This window comes from Brachionichthys hirsutus, chromosome 19 (genome assembly GCF_040956055.1).
Source record: "Brachionichthys hirsutus isolate HB-005 chromosome 19, CSIRO-AGI_Bhir_v1, whole genome shotgun sequence".
NCBI lineage: Eukaryota > Metazoa > Chordata > Actinopteri > Lophiiformes > Brachionichthyidae > Brachionichthys > Brachionichthys hirsutus.
In genome coordinates, this window is record NC_090915.1 from 5,982,976 (window position 1) to 5,998,582 (window position 15,607).

Consider the following 15,607-nt stretch of genomic DNA (forward strand, 5'->3'; position numbering starts at 1 on the left):
AAGAGGAAAGCGCCGCGCCGCTATTTGAGTTAGATTTGCTTCTTTTCACCATTCTTGAATGACAAGTGCATGCAAATGATTCACAGCTACATGTTTACGCCACTGAAGCAGCCGCCAGATTAGCTGCCCCGGTTTCTCTCTCACTTCTCTAACCATCTCCAGAGGCTCGGGGGGGGGGGGGGCATGGTTCTCAGTGATACACGCTAGTTCAGTGTCAGAGGTTCTGTGGCAGTGAGGATTCGCCACTTGAATTTCCTGTCACACGCCAATGGAAACGGTCATGCGTCAACATACTGTACATGCTACTTACTGCTCTGACAGGAACCTGATGTAAACCCGTTTTTGAACTGAGTATTGATATATGCAACACGCGTATTGTGTCGCTTGTTTTTTTTTATAAAATATAACGTGAAACACATCTCTGGTAAATCTTTGCTAATCTGGTGAGATTGTTTTCAGAGGTCTGTGACAGCAGCTTCAAGCAGTGAGAGCGGAATCTACCTGAAAATGCTGCCATCCAGTAAGAATAACAGCATTATAGCCATTTTAGGCTGGAGTAATTTTAATACCTGGCCTAGATCGGACAGAGACTCGTCCTGCTCGTGTGTGCATCCCATACCGAGGGGGGGGGGGGGGGGGGGTACTGAACAGGACCAGCTTTTGAGAGTTACCGTTCCACCCCTTCATTTTGCCCACAGGACTTTACAACAGTTCTGTCTCTGTATAAAACGCGTAACAAGAGGTGTTGTTGAAGTGTTTTGCGACCTGACGGATTCAGTTTCCTGTAAAGTAAGTATTGAATGTCCATAAGCATTTAAGTTTACAGTTGCTCTAACCCTGCAGTACATAAATAATCCTCTGAAGTCATTGAGGTGGAGGTGACGGTTTGGTTGGTTGGGGGGGGGGGGGGGGGGATTGATCGGGAGCTTCCTCCTATCCCATGTTGGCGCGAAGGAAAATGAGTTTGTTCATCTCTTCAGTGGTTACCTGTTGCTTCCTCTTCATAGCGAGACTCTGCTCGCACACAGTCACGCATTCGCTGCGAATGCCCACTGCAGGCACGGCGAGGAGCCAGAGAGCCAGGCGGGCCAGCCTGGGGAACCTCTCGCCGATCACCGAGCTCCAGTACTGGAAGAGGTCAGGTGCGCCTTGGAGAAGAGGCTCAGCCAGGTATTGAAAAATCTCTTGTCTGACTTGGCTCTGGCTCTCGTTGCTGCTCGACACGGTACAGGATGAGGCGGCCCCCCTCGAGGTGCGACCGTTGTTTCCAGCTCCCTCCACGCGACTCATTTTAGGTGTGGATGGTCCGTCAGTGTCCCGCTCGTCGTTACCTGAACTTCCGGCGCCAGTCGTGCCGGTGTCCCTGGTTTCAGCGGCCATTTCACACGCACGTGAAATGATGTCTTCATGCTGGTAGGCCGGCACCGAGCGGAGCTTGAGCTGTGGGTCGAGGATCATGGCTACCTGGTGGGCCCGTTCAACCTAGAGACAGGAATAGTTCAAATGATTAAATGAAATAAAATGAACGTGTTATTTAAGAAAGTGAATGTCGGCACTACCTTGAAGTTCTCCTTGAGTGCTTCTAGGAAGTAGTGGCAGAGTTTGCTAGCTGTGCCTGTTCCAGCCTCTCCTGCTTTGGATGTGAAGAACTTCTCCAGGCGAAGGTAGACGGGTAGCACCTGCTGTAAGGTCGGCCTCCTCTGGCTGCTCAGCTCCAGGGCCGCCAGGCGAAGAGGTGCCAGCAGACAAGCCAGCGTCCCCAGCAGATGCTTGTTGAGACCTTGGAGGAGCGGCGCTGTGGACTTACTGCGCCCATAAGCCTCGCAAATCTGTTCAAAGTGAGCGTGGACCTGCAGAAGGGCTTCGGCCATACGGTCCCAGCAGGGAGGGGTGGGGCATTGTGCAGGGCTGCCCTGGGCACCCTCCTCGGCTGTGCTTGCGTTGGTAGATTGATCCTCACAAAGGGCCAGCGTGGAGGAGGTGGCAATGTCGCGGCACGTCGAGAGAAGCTCGGCCAACTCGTGGAGGCCTCGGGCCTGGAGGCTACGCTTCCCGAGAACAGCCTGGACGACTGCGCCAAGCGAACATCCCGCGCACCGCAAGCATATCCTGCCCCGCCCTCCGCCTCCAAGCGGCGATCCTGAAAATCCAGCGGCCCAAACTCTGGGCTCCGAGACGTACACGGTGCGGATGTCTGACATCACAAACTCAGACAGCACATTCTGCACCCAGTGATAGACTTGGTCGGGCCCCTCCCTCAGCTCCGCCTCCCTCACACCGAGCACATAGCGCTTCAGTCTCGACCCCTCCACCTGATAGGCCGTCAGAACGTAGCAGGCGTCAGGGCCCGACGTCTGCGAGTGGCAGGTGACGGCAATGCCAAGAGAAGCGTTGGAGCCCAGCGCACACGTGACTTTGACCTTGACTTGGTTGTACATGCGAGGCAGCGTGCGCAGCGCCAAGGCGCTCATATTGCCAAACGCATCGCGGGTGGAGTAGGCACCGTGACGGGCACCCGTGTCCACGAGGGTCTGCGCCAACTTCAGGAAGTCCTTGCTGTTGAGCACGTTCAGCATGCTCAGGTCCAGACACATTACCCGTAAGAGACGCTCAGCCACCTGTTGGCGCTCCTTCTCAGGCAGCCCGTTGCTCTCTGCAGGCAGACAAGATTTACATTGTATTTATTGAAGGTTTGAAGGCTACGCTAATTGTTTATATGGATCTACTTCAGATCTTTGTTTTGCTCTCGTGCAACAAAACATTTACGGGAAAATCTCACTTCCTCTTTCGATTTCAATAACTTCCTAGCGGTATGCAAAGACTGAGCTGGTGTCGGCTCCAAGTATACGGTAACATCTACAGTTTGAAATGAATGCTGATGGCAATACTTACGGCTGAGAGTGTGGTTTCTCTGGGTGATCATTTGAGGCTGGATTTGTAGCTTAACTGAGGAATGGGCCTGAGCTTGAGCTTGAGCCTGAGCCTGAGCTTGAGCCTGAGCCTGAGCTTGAGTCTGGGCCTGGGTCTGAGAACCTCTCCAGAGCTGCTCCTGAGGGCCAGACACTGAGGTGGTCTTGGGAGAGTCCCCTTTGGTGTGGTTCTCATTATCCGCTGATGAGAAAGAGACACGGAGCATCAGGCAGAGGTGACAATGGTCTATAGTCGTAATGGGGGTGGGGGTGGGGGGGGGGGGGTGATGCATGATAGGTTTCCAGTGGATAAAAATGTAAAGAATAAATCTGTGATACGAAATTAAAATCAAAACCATCAGCAAAAAGGAAAATACATAAATATTACTTGACCTTTGGGAGTTTGCCATTAGCAAAGCATGCTTTCAAAACAAGCTGTGCCACTGTGCAAGTTCCACAGTCCTTCTTTGCATAAGGTAGAAGGACACGATTTGTGCACGAGAGGATTAAGAGCTGTACTGTTGTCATCTCTGAACTCAAAGTACTGAAGTGATAATTGCTTCGTAATGGACATTTATTTTATTCTAAAATGAAATTACTTAAATCCAGTACATCTAATTCTTGCTAAAGAACCTCAACGCATCGCATCGCATGCATAATTCACGGGAGATGTACTGGGGGGGAAAAAAACACGTTTCCAGTGGCCTCAGAAACCAGATCTGCAACAACCCTTTTTAAAATCAACGGGATTCTTTAGAGCTCTTATTGCATTAAATAAGTTAACATCACACCACAGAGGAAACAAATACAAAGGAAATTTGGTGTCGATCTTAATGCGTGCTTGTGGCAGAGGACTCACCAGCATGGGACTGCATGTGCTCCAGCAGGTTGTTGTAGAACTGGAACTGGATGCCACAGGCACCACAAGTGTAGGGTTCTAAAAAAATCACAAGGTCCCTGTTGACTCTTTGTAAAATGAGATTGAGAATACACTGAATGTGCCGGAGAGCCGGCCCCGTGTCGTCTCCGGCCGAGACTAGATTAGCAGCTCAGCGAGGAAGACGCTGCTGCTTTTGTCATTTCTGCACCCTTAAGGGGTTTAATCTGATGGGGAGGCTTTTCGTTATATGTTGTCCTTCCTACCTCGGCGTCAACTGCAATGTATATGATTAAAAAAAAGAAAACGGAATACAACAAGGTGTGAATTACAACCTTGTACATTTTTTTTAGCGTGTGAAAACAGGAGCACAACGGCATCTGAACACAACGCAGATGCGAAACAAGACTCCGGTCAACAAGATAAGAGATTCGGACATTTCCTCGTGATGATGAAGCTAAATACAGAAAAGGTGTATAATTGTAATGGACTGAGAGAAATATAGAGAAAAACATAAAATTGAAGCAGAAAATAATAAAATGGAGGAATGAGGAGGAGGAGGCGACGTATAAACGGCCGGTTGGGAGACGGGAGGTGGGAGGGGACTTACTCTGGGCTGTGGAGAGGGTGGCGGCCACCAGAGGGCTCGCAGTTCCTGTGGACAGCAGGACACATAACTTGAAACCGACGGCACACGACGGCTGCTCATTCAGCCAGAGCTGTGATCTGTGACACTCTTAAAGGAAAGTATGAATCCTAATCAAACACAAATCGACTTTACATAGAACCTCGCAGGAACTTGGATCAGACAGATGCCGATTTGCACGGATCAATCAAAACACTTTATTAGAGATTCAAACTGATTGATAAGCAGGAAGAAATTTGAACAATCAAATTCAGACAGATGAGTCAGATGTGGAGGAAATAAAAATTATCAGGCCATTTAAAAAAACAACAACAACAAAACAATTATCATCACATGCACAGTACGCACTGATTAGCGCAGTGGAAATAGACCCGCTGACCCTGCTCTAGTTCCGCTTAGGTGGAGTTGTTAAAACGGCAGGAGACAAAATCAACCTCATGTTTATTGAGAATGAGCTTCAGAACCGTCTTGCTCAGAGCGAAATGCTTACTGAGTGGAATTTCACCCGTCGACATTGGGAATGACACACGTGTCCACTAACCAGTATCCTTCAGTAATATCATGAGACAACGGTGAGATTGACTTGTTTGTGGTATGCCAAGATACTCACAGTACCGCTGCCGTGCACGGAAACACAACCGACGGTCCAAGGATCACGCATCGCATCTGAGCAATCACGCAAAGCGCTCCTGCCGGCGCCACCAGCATTGATTAAAAGCCACGGAAAACTAGTTTCAAATGTTCAAATCTTCCATTTAACATTACATACGAGTCAGCCCTGCGGGCATGTAAAATAAAAACACCTTCCAATCCATTATTGTGTATTAACTAATGAGTTTTTGGTGAGTTTCATTTTTCCGCCTGATGTCGACTTAAACAAAAGAAAAGCCTGGAAAAACAAGAGAGAAAGGAACACTTGTAACGAGAGGAGGACGTTTGCGTCCAAGGACAACGATTCCACCCATAATGGAAGACGTTGCGATGACGTCGAAGGACCACAACCCCTATCACAGCATAGATGTAAATAAAGAAATAAATAAGCAAACTGAGGAATCCAATTATAAGAACACACACCTTTAGAGCCCCGGAAAGAATGTGAGAAATGTCCCTGGCTTCTCCGCAGCACACTCTGAGTTGATGTGGATAGACCCTTATCCCGCTCTTAACCATTACAAATGAACGGACAAGTGTAAACGCACAGATGAATGGACTAAAGGTTGACCCTACCGGCCTCCTCTGGTGGGGGCATGAAAAAAATCTGCCATACGTGTGCACCTTTTTGTGTTCACGCCCGACATTTTTCCAAGTAAGAAAGGCAGATGATTTCTTCTTCAGGGCCTTTAATTACAAATCTATTTTTCAGTCGCTTCTGTCATCTGTTATCACAAGCGAATGGTAATCTAAAACGTTCTCAACAAGGTCTCCACTTGTACGGTTATGGAGTGGAATTATAATCACCAGAATAAGGCTTTTAGGCGACGCGGCCCTCTTTACAACTCCTAAGATGCAGGGAGCATCTTAATTTTCTGCCCAGGCAACTGCAACTACTTTTACACTGTTAGAGCAGAGACGATACAGTTCCACGTAAACACACACACGGGTACATATACGATAATCGATTCAGCACTCACCACTAGAATTTTGTGAGCTGTTTGTATCAACCAGACTGGATTGAATGGCGCTTTCCACTTTCCGCCTGAATGGGCTGTCTGCGGACGATAACACAGGAGAGGGCAATGAGTGACACGCCACCCTTAAATAATACGGGTGATATTCTTTAATCTGAGCTGTGAACACAGGCAGCAGTGAAGAGGGAGCAAAATCAATACAATTTGTTAATCTTAGTTTTCAGATTGGGGCATGCAAATCAATCACACTAACAGCCCTGACAAAAGCGTCCAAATGTTCACACCGCATTTAAATACGGGTTTAATTCCTCGTCTCGTTCCATCTTTCTGACCCACTTCTGAGATGTGAGTGTGTCACGCTTTAAATAGTTCTTTAAGGGAGCGCAGAGCAAAATCAAGGATTTATGGCAGCTGGGGAAAAAAAACACTTTTAGTGAAGCAGAAGCAGAGCTGCGCTCTCTAACGCCGCCTGCCAAAGTTGAAGATGGATTTTGTGTAGTTGTGTTTTTTGAAAGTGTGTAAAAGGAAAACAAATTTTAAAATGTGTTAAAGTTCAATATTTTTTTCATCTATATTTGAGTTTTTTGGGGGGGGGGGGAAACCTGCTTCGATGAGAAGCTGGAAAGTCTGAATGGAGTTTAACGTATTGAATCAGAACTTTAATGTGTTGCTGCTGAAAGCAATTCAAAAATATTTGTAAGAAAAAAGTTCAATGTGTCGTAACTTAAACCGAGCAACTGACCGGTCACTGGAGGGTAAAAGTGTCCCGCAGGGTTTCCACAAATACAAGATGACCCAGAATCTCTGTGTGTTTTCTACATCCCATTTCCTCTGACTCAGTAAAGCATGTTAGCCATAGTGAGACTCTTCTTAATGAGTCTCACTGTGACCTATGTTCCCCGTAGAAGGACTGTGAAATTAGACGGCCTTTGCCCTGAAACCCAGCCCGGCCACTATCAGGTAAATCAGTTGCCAGTTTGAAATGACATTATTCACCAGTACAAAGCCATAGGTATTTGCTTTCTGATCATGTTTGCTAGATCGTTTACACATTTTATTAAAATCCACATCTGCTCAATTTTGACCTGCGTGCTTCTCACCAATATTATATGTCATGTTGACACCTGCAGCCATATTCGAAATATCCCAGGTCTGCATCACAAATGCTTATTATACTTTGCTCCAAGTGAAAAGAGGTTTGAGGTTCTATTCGCTTCTGTCTCGGTGCACTGAGCGGATGTGTGTCCTGAGTGCAAGTTTTAAGATTGCATGACGAGGCATGCAAAGTTTGCTTTAGCATTAGCGTTATATAATCAATCAATATACAATTGGAGAGAAAAAAAAAAGCTTACTTTTTATCTTACCACTTGGGCTATGGCCATATTTAATCATATCCATGCTACCACATTCCTGAACCCGTGAAGACTTCGTGTCAAAGGAGCCTAAAGTGAGAAGTAAAAAACCAAATACAAGATGCTGCAAATAGTTGACGATTGTTTAGAAGAGGTTGCATTACTACAAAGAAAAAAGCCAGCACTAAAATAAAGACCATAGATACCAAAGTTCTTAAATAGTAAATAACAGATTTAAACAATAATATTAATAATTCAGTGCCATTTTATTTTATAGGATAAGTAATAATAAAGCCAATAAAATGGCTCACCCATTGGTGTGTGGAGGGCGACGTGCTCCTGGTACGGGTTGAAATACTTGTACTGCTTCCCACAGAACTCGCAAACGTAGCTTCCGGTTTCTGCAGACGAGACAATCAAACCCTCATCTTCACCTGAATCAGTGTTAGCCGTGAAAAACCTGCATCGTCAAGTAAGATCCAGTTTGTACAGATTAGCTGTGTTTAATTTAAAAAGAGACAGAATCATTTGTATTCAGAGAGAAAAAATGCCAGCGGATCTGACTGTAGCAGGGCCATCAAGACATCAACATCAAAGGGGTTTCTCCCTGCTTGTCGTGGGGGTTCGCCCAATCGGAAGCAGCCATTAGTGCAGGCTTCCCACCTGCGAGCCCACATCCTCAGCGGCGTGCTGTTCCTCCTGGGAAGGAGGACTTTCGGACTGATGTTCTGAAACCTCCCCAGTGATGAGCTAGCGTAACTTGACTTAAGGTCATTCACTGCAAACTGCATCCAATGAACTCAAATGGACACAGCTGGAAAACTAAAATCAGCCACGGCGGATGAGGGCGCAGCAAAAATCAGAGGTTTCGTGCTACATTTTGGAATCAATTCTGCGCTGGAGAAACGTCTTACTTGGTCCAATTTTCTGGTAGGGTTCAACTGGCTCCTCCTCCTTAAGGCCATCCACAGGTAGCACCACCTGTTCATATGGATCTGAGGGAGTTGGAGAGGAAGCAGCAATTAAAGTCTCATTTTATTACTTTGTCACACGTGCTTAGCCGTCTGTGGTTTTACATTTAAGGGTGGAATTAAACACGCATGTACATTTGCTTTGCAGTAAATTGTAAAATGTTTGTTTAGAAAGTTCCGGTCTTCAGACTCTTTCATTTTTTTTTGTGCTCTTTTCCCTGAGCTACTTCTCTTTATTTTTGAGTTCTATCGCTGCACGAGCACGACAACGGCATGTAACGGAAAGTTCACTCATAAAGAGAGTTCCAGTTTAATTTTTTGTTTTACATTTTGGGAACTAAAACTCCATTTTCATACCATCGACTGCATGCAGATCACGGTGCTCCTGGAAGCAGCTGTAGTATTTGTATTTCTTGCCACAGATGTCACAGGAGTAACGGAAGCTACCTTCAGATGAACAGATAGAAAGAAAGCAGGCAGACATTGGATATTACTGGTACTGATAACCAGAATTGTGGGCATAACTCATTGTGAAACTGTAAACTGGGTAGTTATTGTTTGGTTAATGTTAATCGTGTAGTTGTATCAACAGTACGGCACAATTCCTCTCCTTTCCTCTGCTGTTCTGGGTTTCATCCTGTCCCCATAAAAACCTCTGGCTGATACTGCCACAGCAGACTCGCCTGACGCAACCGCTTGACAAATGTTTTATTATTTAGCAGCAAGGACGAGAGCTTCTATATTTTCTTCGGTTCATTCTGGCTCGTTTTTTTCCAAGCTCATAGTAATATTCTGGTCTGGAGAGACTTCTTTAAATAGGGAAAAAGTATTTTCGTTATTTGTCGATGCTGTCAAACGATTTGTCAAAAATGTATTTACAGCTGATTCGGTGGATTTTAAAGCAACAAAGGTTGTGCAGTTTAAGCTGAAGTGACAACAAGGTGCAGTTTTAAAAGCAATGATTTGGTGGACTGACTCAAACAGCTTTTATAACACCTTCAGTCTCCTATTCTATCATTTCCTCACTGATGTTACACACATTAGTGGGTTGCTGGTCAGATTAGTTGCAGCTCTAGCCAGTTAGAAGCGTTCCAACAGACTGCCATCCCTTCTGTTTTCCAGTACTTAGAAAAGTGGCCTAAGTGTTTCAGAAAGGATGTGACACACTGGTGTGGACGAATAACTACCAAATGTCCCAGAAGACGGGATGTCCAGCCATTATTCAAACATTTCATTTTCTTTTCATGACACAATAAAAATAGTTTTACGCTCAAAGAGTCTCAAGAGTCTGAAAGTGCAAAATTCCTTTTCTGTTTTATTCCAATATCAACATGACGGGGTATTTGGTTATTTTGGCATGCACTGCTGTTTACTTAAGTGATTGTGTTTGTTTTGGAAGTTTAATTCATGTACTTTTGGGTATTTTAAGTCGCAGACTAACTTCCAGCGTGACTGAAAATAGATCCTACGGACCCTGTGTTCTGTGTTTCGTGGAAAGTTTCCTGAGAGTTAAAATATGTTATCTTTCCAATGATGTTAATCCAGTCGTCATTTCACTCTCCTTTAAGTATTCTAAAAACATGCTGTGTGGTCTTTTGGATTACATCCATGATCTATTAAACTTCCTGTATCCCGTTTTGTTGCCTCACAGGCAGCAGAGGCACCGGCACCCTGTGAATATCTGCCGTTTATCATTTATTTGTTTTGAAATGCTAGGCTGTTTTTAGTCGCACACCCACTGAGGCAGAACTAAGAAAAGTTTGTTCTAACTGGGCTCCAGAAATACTCCGAGAACTCCTCCACTGCAGCCTGTGTTATATTCTCTAATGCCCACATTTCTCTACCAGAGGTTCTTTCCAGTTACAAGTTGAATATCAAACAATTATGAAGCAAAAGAATAAAAGCCTTAAGTTATTTTGATCATTGCGATCACTATCTAATTATATTTATCACATTTTACATATACTTAAAGGCTTATATTTCACCTCATTTCTGCTGCCACCATCTTTAAGGGACATTTAGATGCTTTATAAATATGCACACCCGTCAAAATCAGTATGAAGTCTAAACATACGTCTTCAAAAAAAATGGTTTACAGCATATTCCCTCTGCTAAAGGATTTGATCTAGCAGCAGTTCTCCGGCAAGCCTCCTCTTTGGCCTCCTTATTAACGGCGTCACAAACCTCCTGGTGACGATGGCTTTGTATTCCTGCTACAAGAAAAGGAACATTGTTTTCTGTCTGCAGATGATTCCTCCCTTTTCTCCTTGCCATTTTGATAATGTTGCCTTAAAGGGACGCGCACATCCATATAGCGATGGCTGGGTGTGTGTGTGTGTGTAGGATGCTTTAAAAATAACTGGAGTACTTCACTAAAGGCATGAGTATTTTTAGTCCTGATCAAACTTTCACAGTGATTAGTAATTGTGAGGGGTCTGATAAAGACCGGCGCTGACAGATGATGCGCAACACAAATAAAAGAGCGACATCCTCGTATGGCTCTGAGTGTGTTCACTTATTTGAAAAAACAAGTTCAACAATTGTTTTTTTATTTATTTTTATTTTTTAGGCTTGGAGTTTTCAAAGCTGATAGAAAAGATCAACTGTTTTCTCGATAAATGCTAAACGCTGCCGTCAGAAACTGCACATCGTTGTTTCATTCCGTCTTGGTGAGCATTTCTCCCGAGTTGAGACAATCCATCTTCCTGACAGGTGTGACGCTGACTTTGATTATTGGTCTCTGAAATTTGCAGCTTTATTAGAAAACCACCGATACTGCAAGTTCAGACGTGCCATTGAGGCTTGTCTTCGTGATCGCCATCCTCACTGGGTTCTGACCTGATTACAGCTGATCACAGTATCTGGAGTGGACAAACACTTACCCCTCCAAAGGCATCTGATCCTTTGGATGAATTCCCTGCTGAGATGAATCCCAGATTTCCATGCCCCAGGCAGGCTGCATGTAGGAAGTTGTGTGGACCAGCAGCTTGCTGATTCGATGTTGAGAACAGAATGCCTCATAGTGCTGTTGATGGGGTTCAGGTATGGGCATAAACGGGTCATCATTTGGTTCAGGATGGGTTCCTGAGGCCATTCATCCGGTGCCTTCGACTCATGTTGCAGCACAATTAACTCACAGCCCCATGTTGCAAATAATTAAACAAGCACGCCCGTTGGATGGACAAATTGTCTCAATAAAGAACAAATTCTCACCAGAACAAATTAAAAATCATTATTTGAGCGATAATAAACCCTTTTGTGTGGATTATCTCGAGCCTTCGCTGCCATTTTAATGAGTAAGAATAAGCATTGACCCACGATTTGCATTTGTGTTCTGTGCAATTAGAGCATTGTAGGACCTGGTTGTTTGTTAGCGCGTGTGGGTGGGACGGCTTTGTCTGTGAGGACATACCCTCACGCAGAAGCCTCCACATATGTACGACAAGATTGTGACAGTAAAGCTGAGAGAACGTTGGACGATGCCCGAGTTGAGATTATCGTGCCACCAATGAGGAGGCAGCAATGAAGCGATGAGGCTGAAGTGGCTTTTTGACACAGAGCATATCTTTCATTTATAATGTAATTGTTTAAGATGTCGCGACAAAACTACCAAATACATCCTAAAGGAGTATTAAATGAACAGCTTGTCATGCTAGGAGCACGTATCACCGGATTAGTGTGTTCACGCGTGTGTGTGTGTGTGTGTGTGTGTGTGCTTACTGTTGTGTGTCGGGGGTAGACCGTCTCCGACCATGCTCTCCGATTCTATAGAGGAAAGATAAGTAGGCCTTAGAGCAACTCGCTCGAGGCTTCCGACTGACAGCGAGAGCAATTAAGAGGCCAAAAAATAGATATAATAATAATAATAATTAAATACAATTCCGAGCCAAGAGAGGGCATGCATGGCTCATTCCTCGTAGAGGAAGTGAATAATCGTTGGACAGTACTGTCAAGAGACAGCAAGCAGCCTCTTATTATTGGTTTTCTTTTCATAAAGGAACGTATAGATCAACAAAAGGAAGTGTCTTACCTCTGTGGGCCCGGACATGCGTCTGAAAGCAGTTATAATACTTGTACTTCTTCCCACAGACCCCGCATACGTAGGAACCTGCATGAGAATTCATGCAGCATTGTCAAAAAAGAAACTGACAGAGTAGCCCCTTCAGCCGCTTCACTAACTTGATAATTATTTCATTCACAGTAATCCCAGTTAGGAGGATAGAACACACACATTTTTCTAACTGGCTTCTCTGAACAAAAAAAATAAAAAAAATAAAAAAAGTAGCACAAATCATCAGTTGAAGTTCTGGGGCTACAAGTAAATATTTACATTTCATTAAGTTCCGAAACATTTTCCGGGCTTTTCTTGCCTGAAAAGGAAGAATCACTGAATTCGTCCAAAAGATATGAAGAGCCAAGCGCCGAGACGGTGATCAGAGCCAATCGAAGCATTTCTAATCGGCCAGAATCAGCGACGTGGCTCCCTTTTACAAACCGATGTTTATACGAGCCGTCAAAAATGCTAATTAGAGAGCTAACTATAAATGAATGTTGCAGCTTGATGCTCGTACGGTTGTGATTTATTGGCCTTACCGAGCTAAAACCATTGCAGCCCAGGCAATCATTTATGATTAAAGCGTTTTTGAGGGCTGGTCATATCGGAGGCTGTAATTCATCGTACCGTTTTAACTAAATTACATTATATTGAGAGGCTTTCCTAATATTTTGTCCCACTCATTCATATAAATGAGGACAAATTCAATATTTGAAACCTTAATACTTTTGACAGTGGGATTATTTAAAGGCCGTAGTACTGCAATGATTTTTGGCTAGTGCCCAAACACTAAACGCAACATTGAAACTGAGTAGGAAACTACGTTTTCAAATAAGCATTATCCAAAGGACACGGATGTGTCCACGACTGGAAAAACTGGATTCGCGCTGATGTGGAGAGACTGGGTATGTGCGGATGGATGTAGAAGGTTTACCCCTCCATATCTGCTTTGGGGTGTTTTTGATTTTCTGAAAGCAAATGATACATTTGATTTGTTTGTTTTTTAATGTTCGTGTTGTTTTCTCGGCGAGGAAGGTCAGGCTCAAGTGAAACCAGAATTACATAACCATAACACAATAGGTACGTTAACACACCTATGCATGAGTCAGTGCTCTTCGTCGGAGGAGGAGTGCCAAGGGCAAACATACCCTCAGTCTGCGCTCTACGGGATGTGCCTACACTTGCTCCTCCCTCATTTCCTCCAAGGACCACACAGATCTCGGCGGGGTTGGCGTCACCCACTTTCCCATTACTCGTCTCCGGGGTCCTGGGCTCCTTCTTTACCGTCATGGGGGGTGGACTTGCACTCTTGCATTTTGGGGTTGCGGTTGGTGAGTGGCCATCTTTAGCTGCACTCCCACCATCTGCCTGGTCCTTCCCAGGATTGGGTGCCTCCTGTGCGCTCATGACTCCACCTCCTCTGAGCCTGTGCTTCTGAGTGAAGAAAGGGAGACAGACGGAGACTTTATTCTGCTGTCCAGAAGCACAGTCTTAATTTAGGCATGCATTGATTTGTAGGCACCTGGGCCCTGAATCACCTAAGACTAAACAACACTTAATAAGTAGCAGACAGAGTCCGACGACTGTCTAGAGCAGGGGTGGGCAAACTTTTTGACTCGCGGGCCACAATAGGTTCTAATATTTGACAGAGGGGCCGGGCCAAGAACAGATGGATGGAGTATTTGTGTGAGCGAATATAAATGACACATGAAAGCTATTGCATTAAAGGATTTGGCCTTTTACAGGTAGCATTACAGGGAAAAGGTCAAATGAATGAGCTTTAATTATAATACAATTTTATTTAATATATATAATTTGAACAAGTTTGGCAGGCCGGATTAAAAAGACCAACGGGCCGCATATGGCCCCCGGGCCTGGGTTTGCCCATGCCTGGTCTAGAGAGACGGATCCACCGCCAGTGATACAGTAACGTCTGTCACAGTGACAAAATGACCACAGAAACAGAAGAAGCGACACGGGAACTGGTCTTGAACGAGCTTCCTTGGCATAAATTCCACAGCTTTGGAACAACCAAATGCCCTAATTTCAGAAATATCCAAATTACACAACTTGCCACTTCAGCGCAGGGCTATAAATGGCCTTGTCAGGAGAATGTGCTCAAAATGCAACCAGGCAAAACGAGAGTTGTGCCAGGATGACTGATATTAGGGAAAGGAGGAAATTTCACTGTTTAATAATAGCCCAACGATATTGCAACAAGACATTTCACAGCCCGGTGACGCTGTCAGGGAAAGACGTGCAGCCTCCACAAACACGCTCAGAGTTTGTGACAAAACATTGAAGGTTTTCAGTTCACATTTCTAACCTTAACATTAAACTATGAACTGCAAAAGTGGAACCATCCTAGGTGTCCGCTTAGATATCCATCCTACGTGTCTGTTTAGATAGCCATCCTACGTGTCTGCTTAGATAGTCATCTTACATGTCAAAAAAAATAGAAGTAATTTTAGCCCAAAACCTTCTGCTCCGGTGCGGCATCTGTTTAGATTCGGCTTCTTCAGGCAGGCCAGTTCGCTCAAGGTAAATGTGAAATGTACGTTTTGTGAGGCATGTTTTCCATTTCAACTGAGAAGCTATACGATGTGCTTTTTTAAAAAGCAATTTCAAAGTAACAGTCTATGTTTTTATAATCCTCCTCCTGCTGTGTGAAAGGAGCATTTCTGTGGAAATTTAACAGACTGTCATAAAAAAATACAATAAAGCCAGGTCTCTCCGTCTCTGCACCCCCCCCCCCCCCCCTCCGCCCGGACGCAGCCTAAGGGAAGTAATTGCAGAGGCGACAACACCCGGATTTGGCAGGGTTCTGGCAGAACTTGCACTGGTGTGGAGATTTTCTACCATCCCTTACAAAACAGCATCATGTCACCGTTGATCTTTTGTAAACGATTCTTCTGCCAGTTTGCATTCCACCAAAACAAACGGAAGCAACATGAACAGAGCGACTCTGACCTTCCAGGCACCGTCGCGTTATGAAATCCTGAACACTAAAGGGGATGAATCGATCACGTCGCAGACTCTGGAACTGAATCCATTTGAATTCAGATCTTCAAAGCTGCCGAGTTGAATGGGAAAGGCTATCGGGGTGTGCTGTTACCATGGGGACGTACTTGGATTATTAGAGCGAGTGAAATGCATTCTTATGCTGTTGT

At 44.8% G+C, this 15,607-nt stretch overlaps 1 protein-coding gene across 1 annotated transcript; it reads right to left on the reverse strand.

The window, feature by feature from the left end:
* Nucleotides 1-933: 933 nt before the first annotated feature.
* znf618 (zinc finger protein 618) lies at nucleotides 934-13,844 on the reverse strand. Its single transcript, XM_068753182.1, has 14 exons — nucleotides 13,532-13,844; nucleotides 13,375-13,405; nucleotides 12,414-12,493; nucleotides 12,104-12,148; nucleotides 8,741-8,830; nucleotides 8,327-8,407; nucleotides 7,724-7,813; nucleotides 7,413-7,502; nucleotides 6,064-6,141; nucleotides 4,397-4,441; nucleotides 3,769-3,846; nucleotides 2,893-3,111; nucleotides 1,560-2,653; nucleotides 934-1,482 (listed from the first exon to the last, which is right to left on the reverse strand). Exons 1-14 carry the CDS (start codon nucleotides 13,842-13,844, stop codon nucleotides 934-936), a joined length of 2,883 nt encoding a protein of 960 aa, XP_068609283.1.
* Nucleotides 13,845-15,607: the final 1,763 nt, after the last annotated feature.

Excerpts from the sequence above, each read along its gene's own strand:
- znf618 (XM_068753182.1), bottom strand. The coding sequence starts at position 13,844 with ATGAGCGCACAGGAGGCACCCAATCCTGGGAAGGACCAGGCAGATGGT. Across the intron at positions 3,847-4,396 it reads CACCCTCTCCACAGCCCAGA|AACCCTACACTTGTGGTGCC; the intron begins GTAAGTCCCCTC and ends TGATTTTTTTAG. Across the intron at positions 3,112-3,768 it reads GCACATGCAGTCCCATGCTG|CGGATAATGAGAACCACACC; the intron begins GTGAGTCCTCTG and ends CTTTCTCATCAG.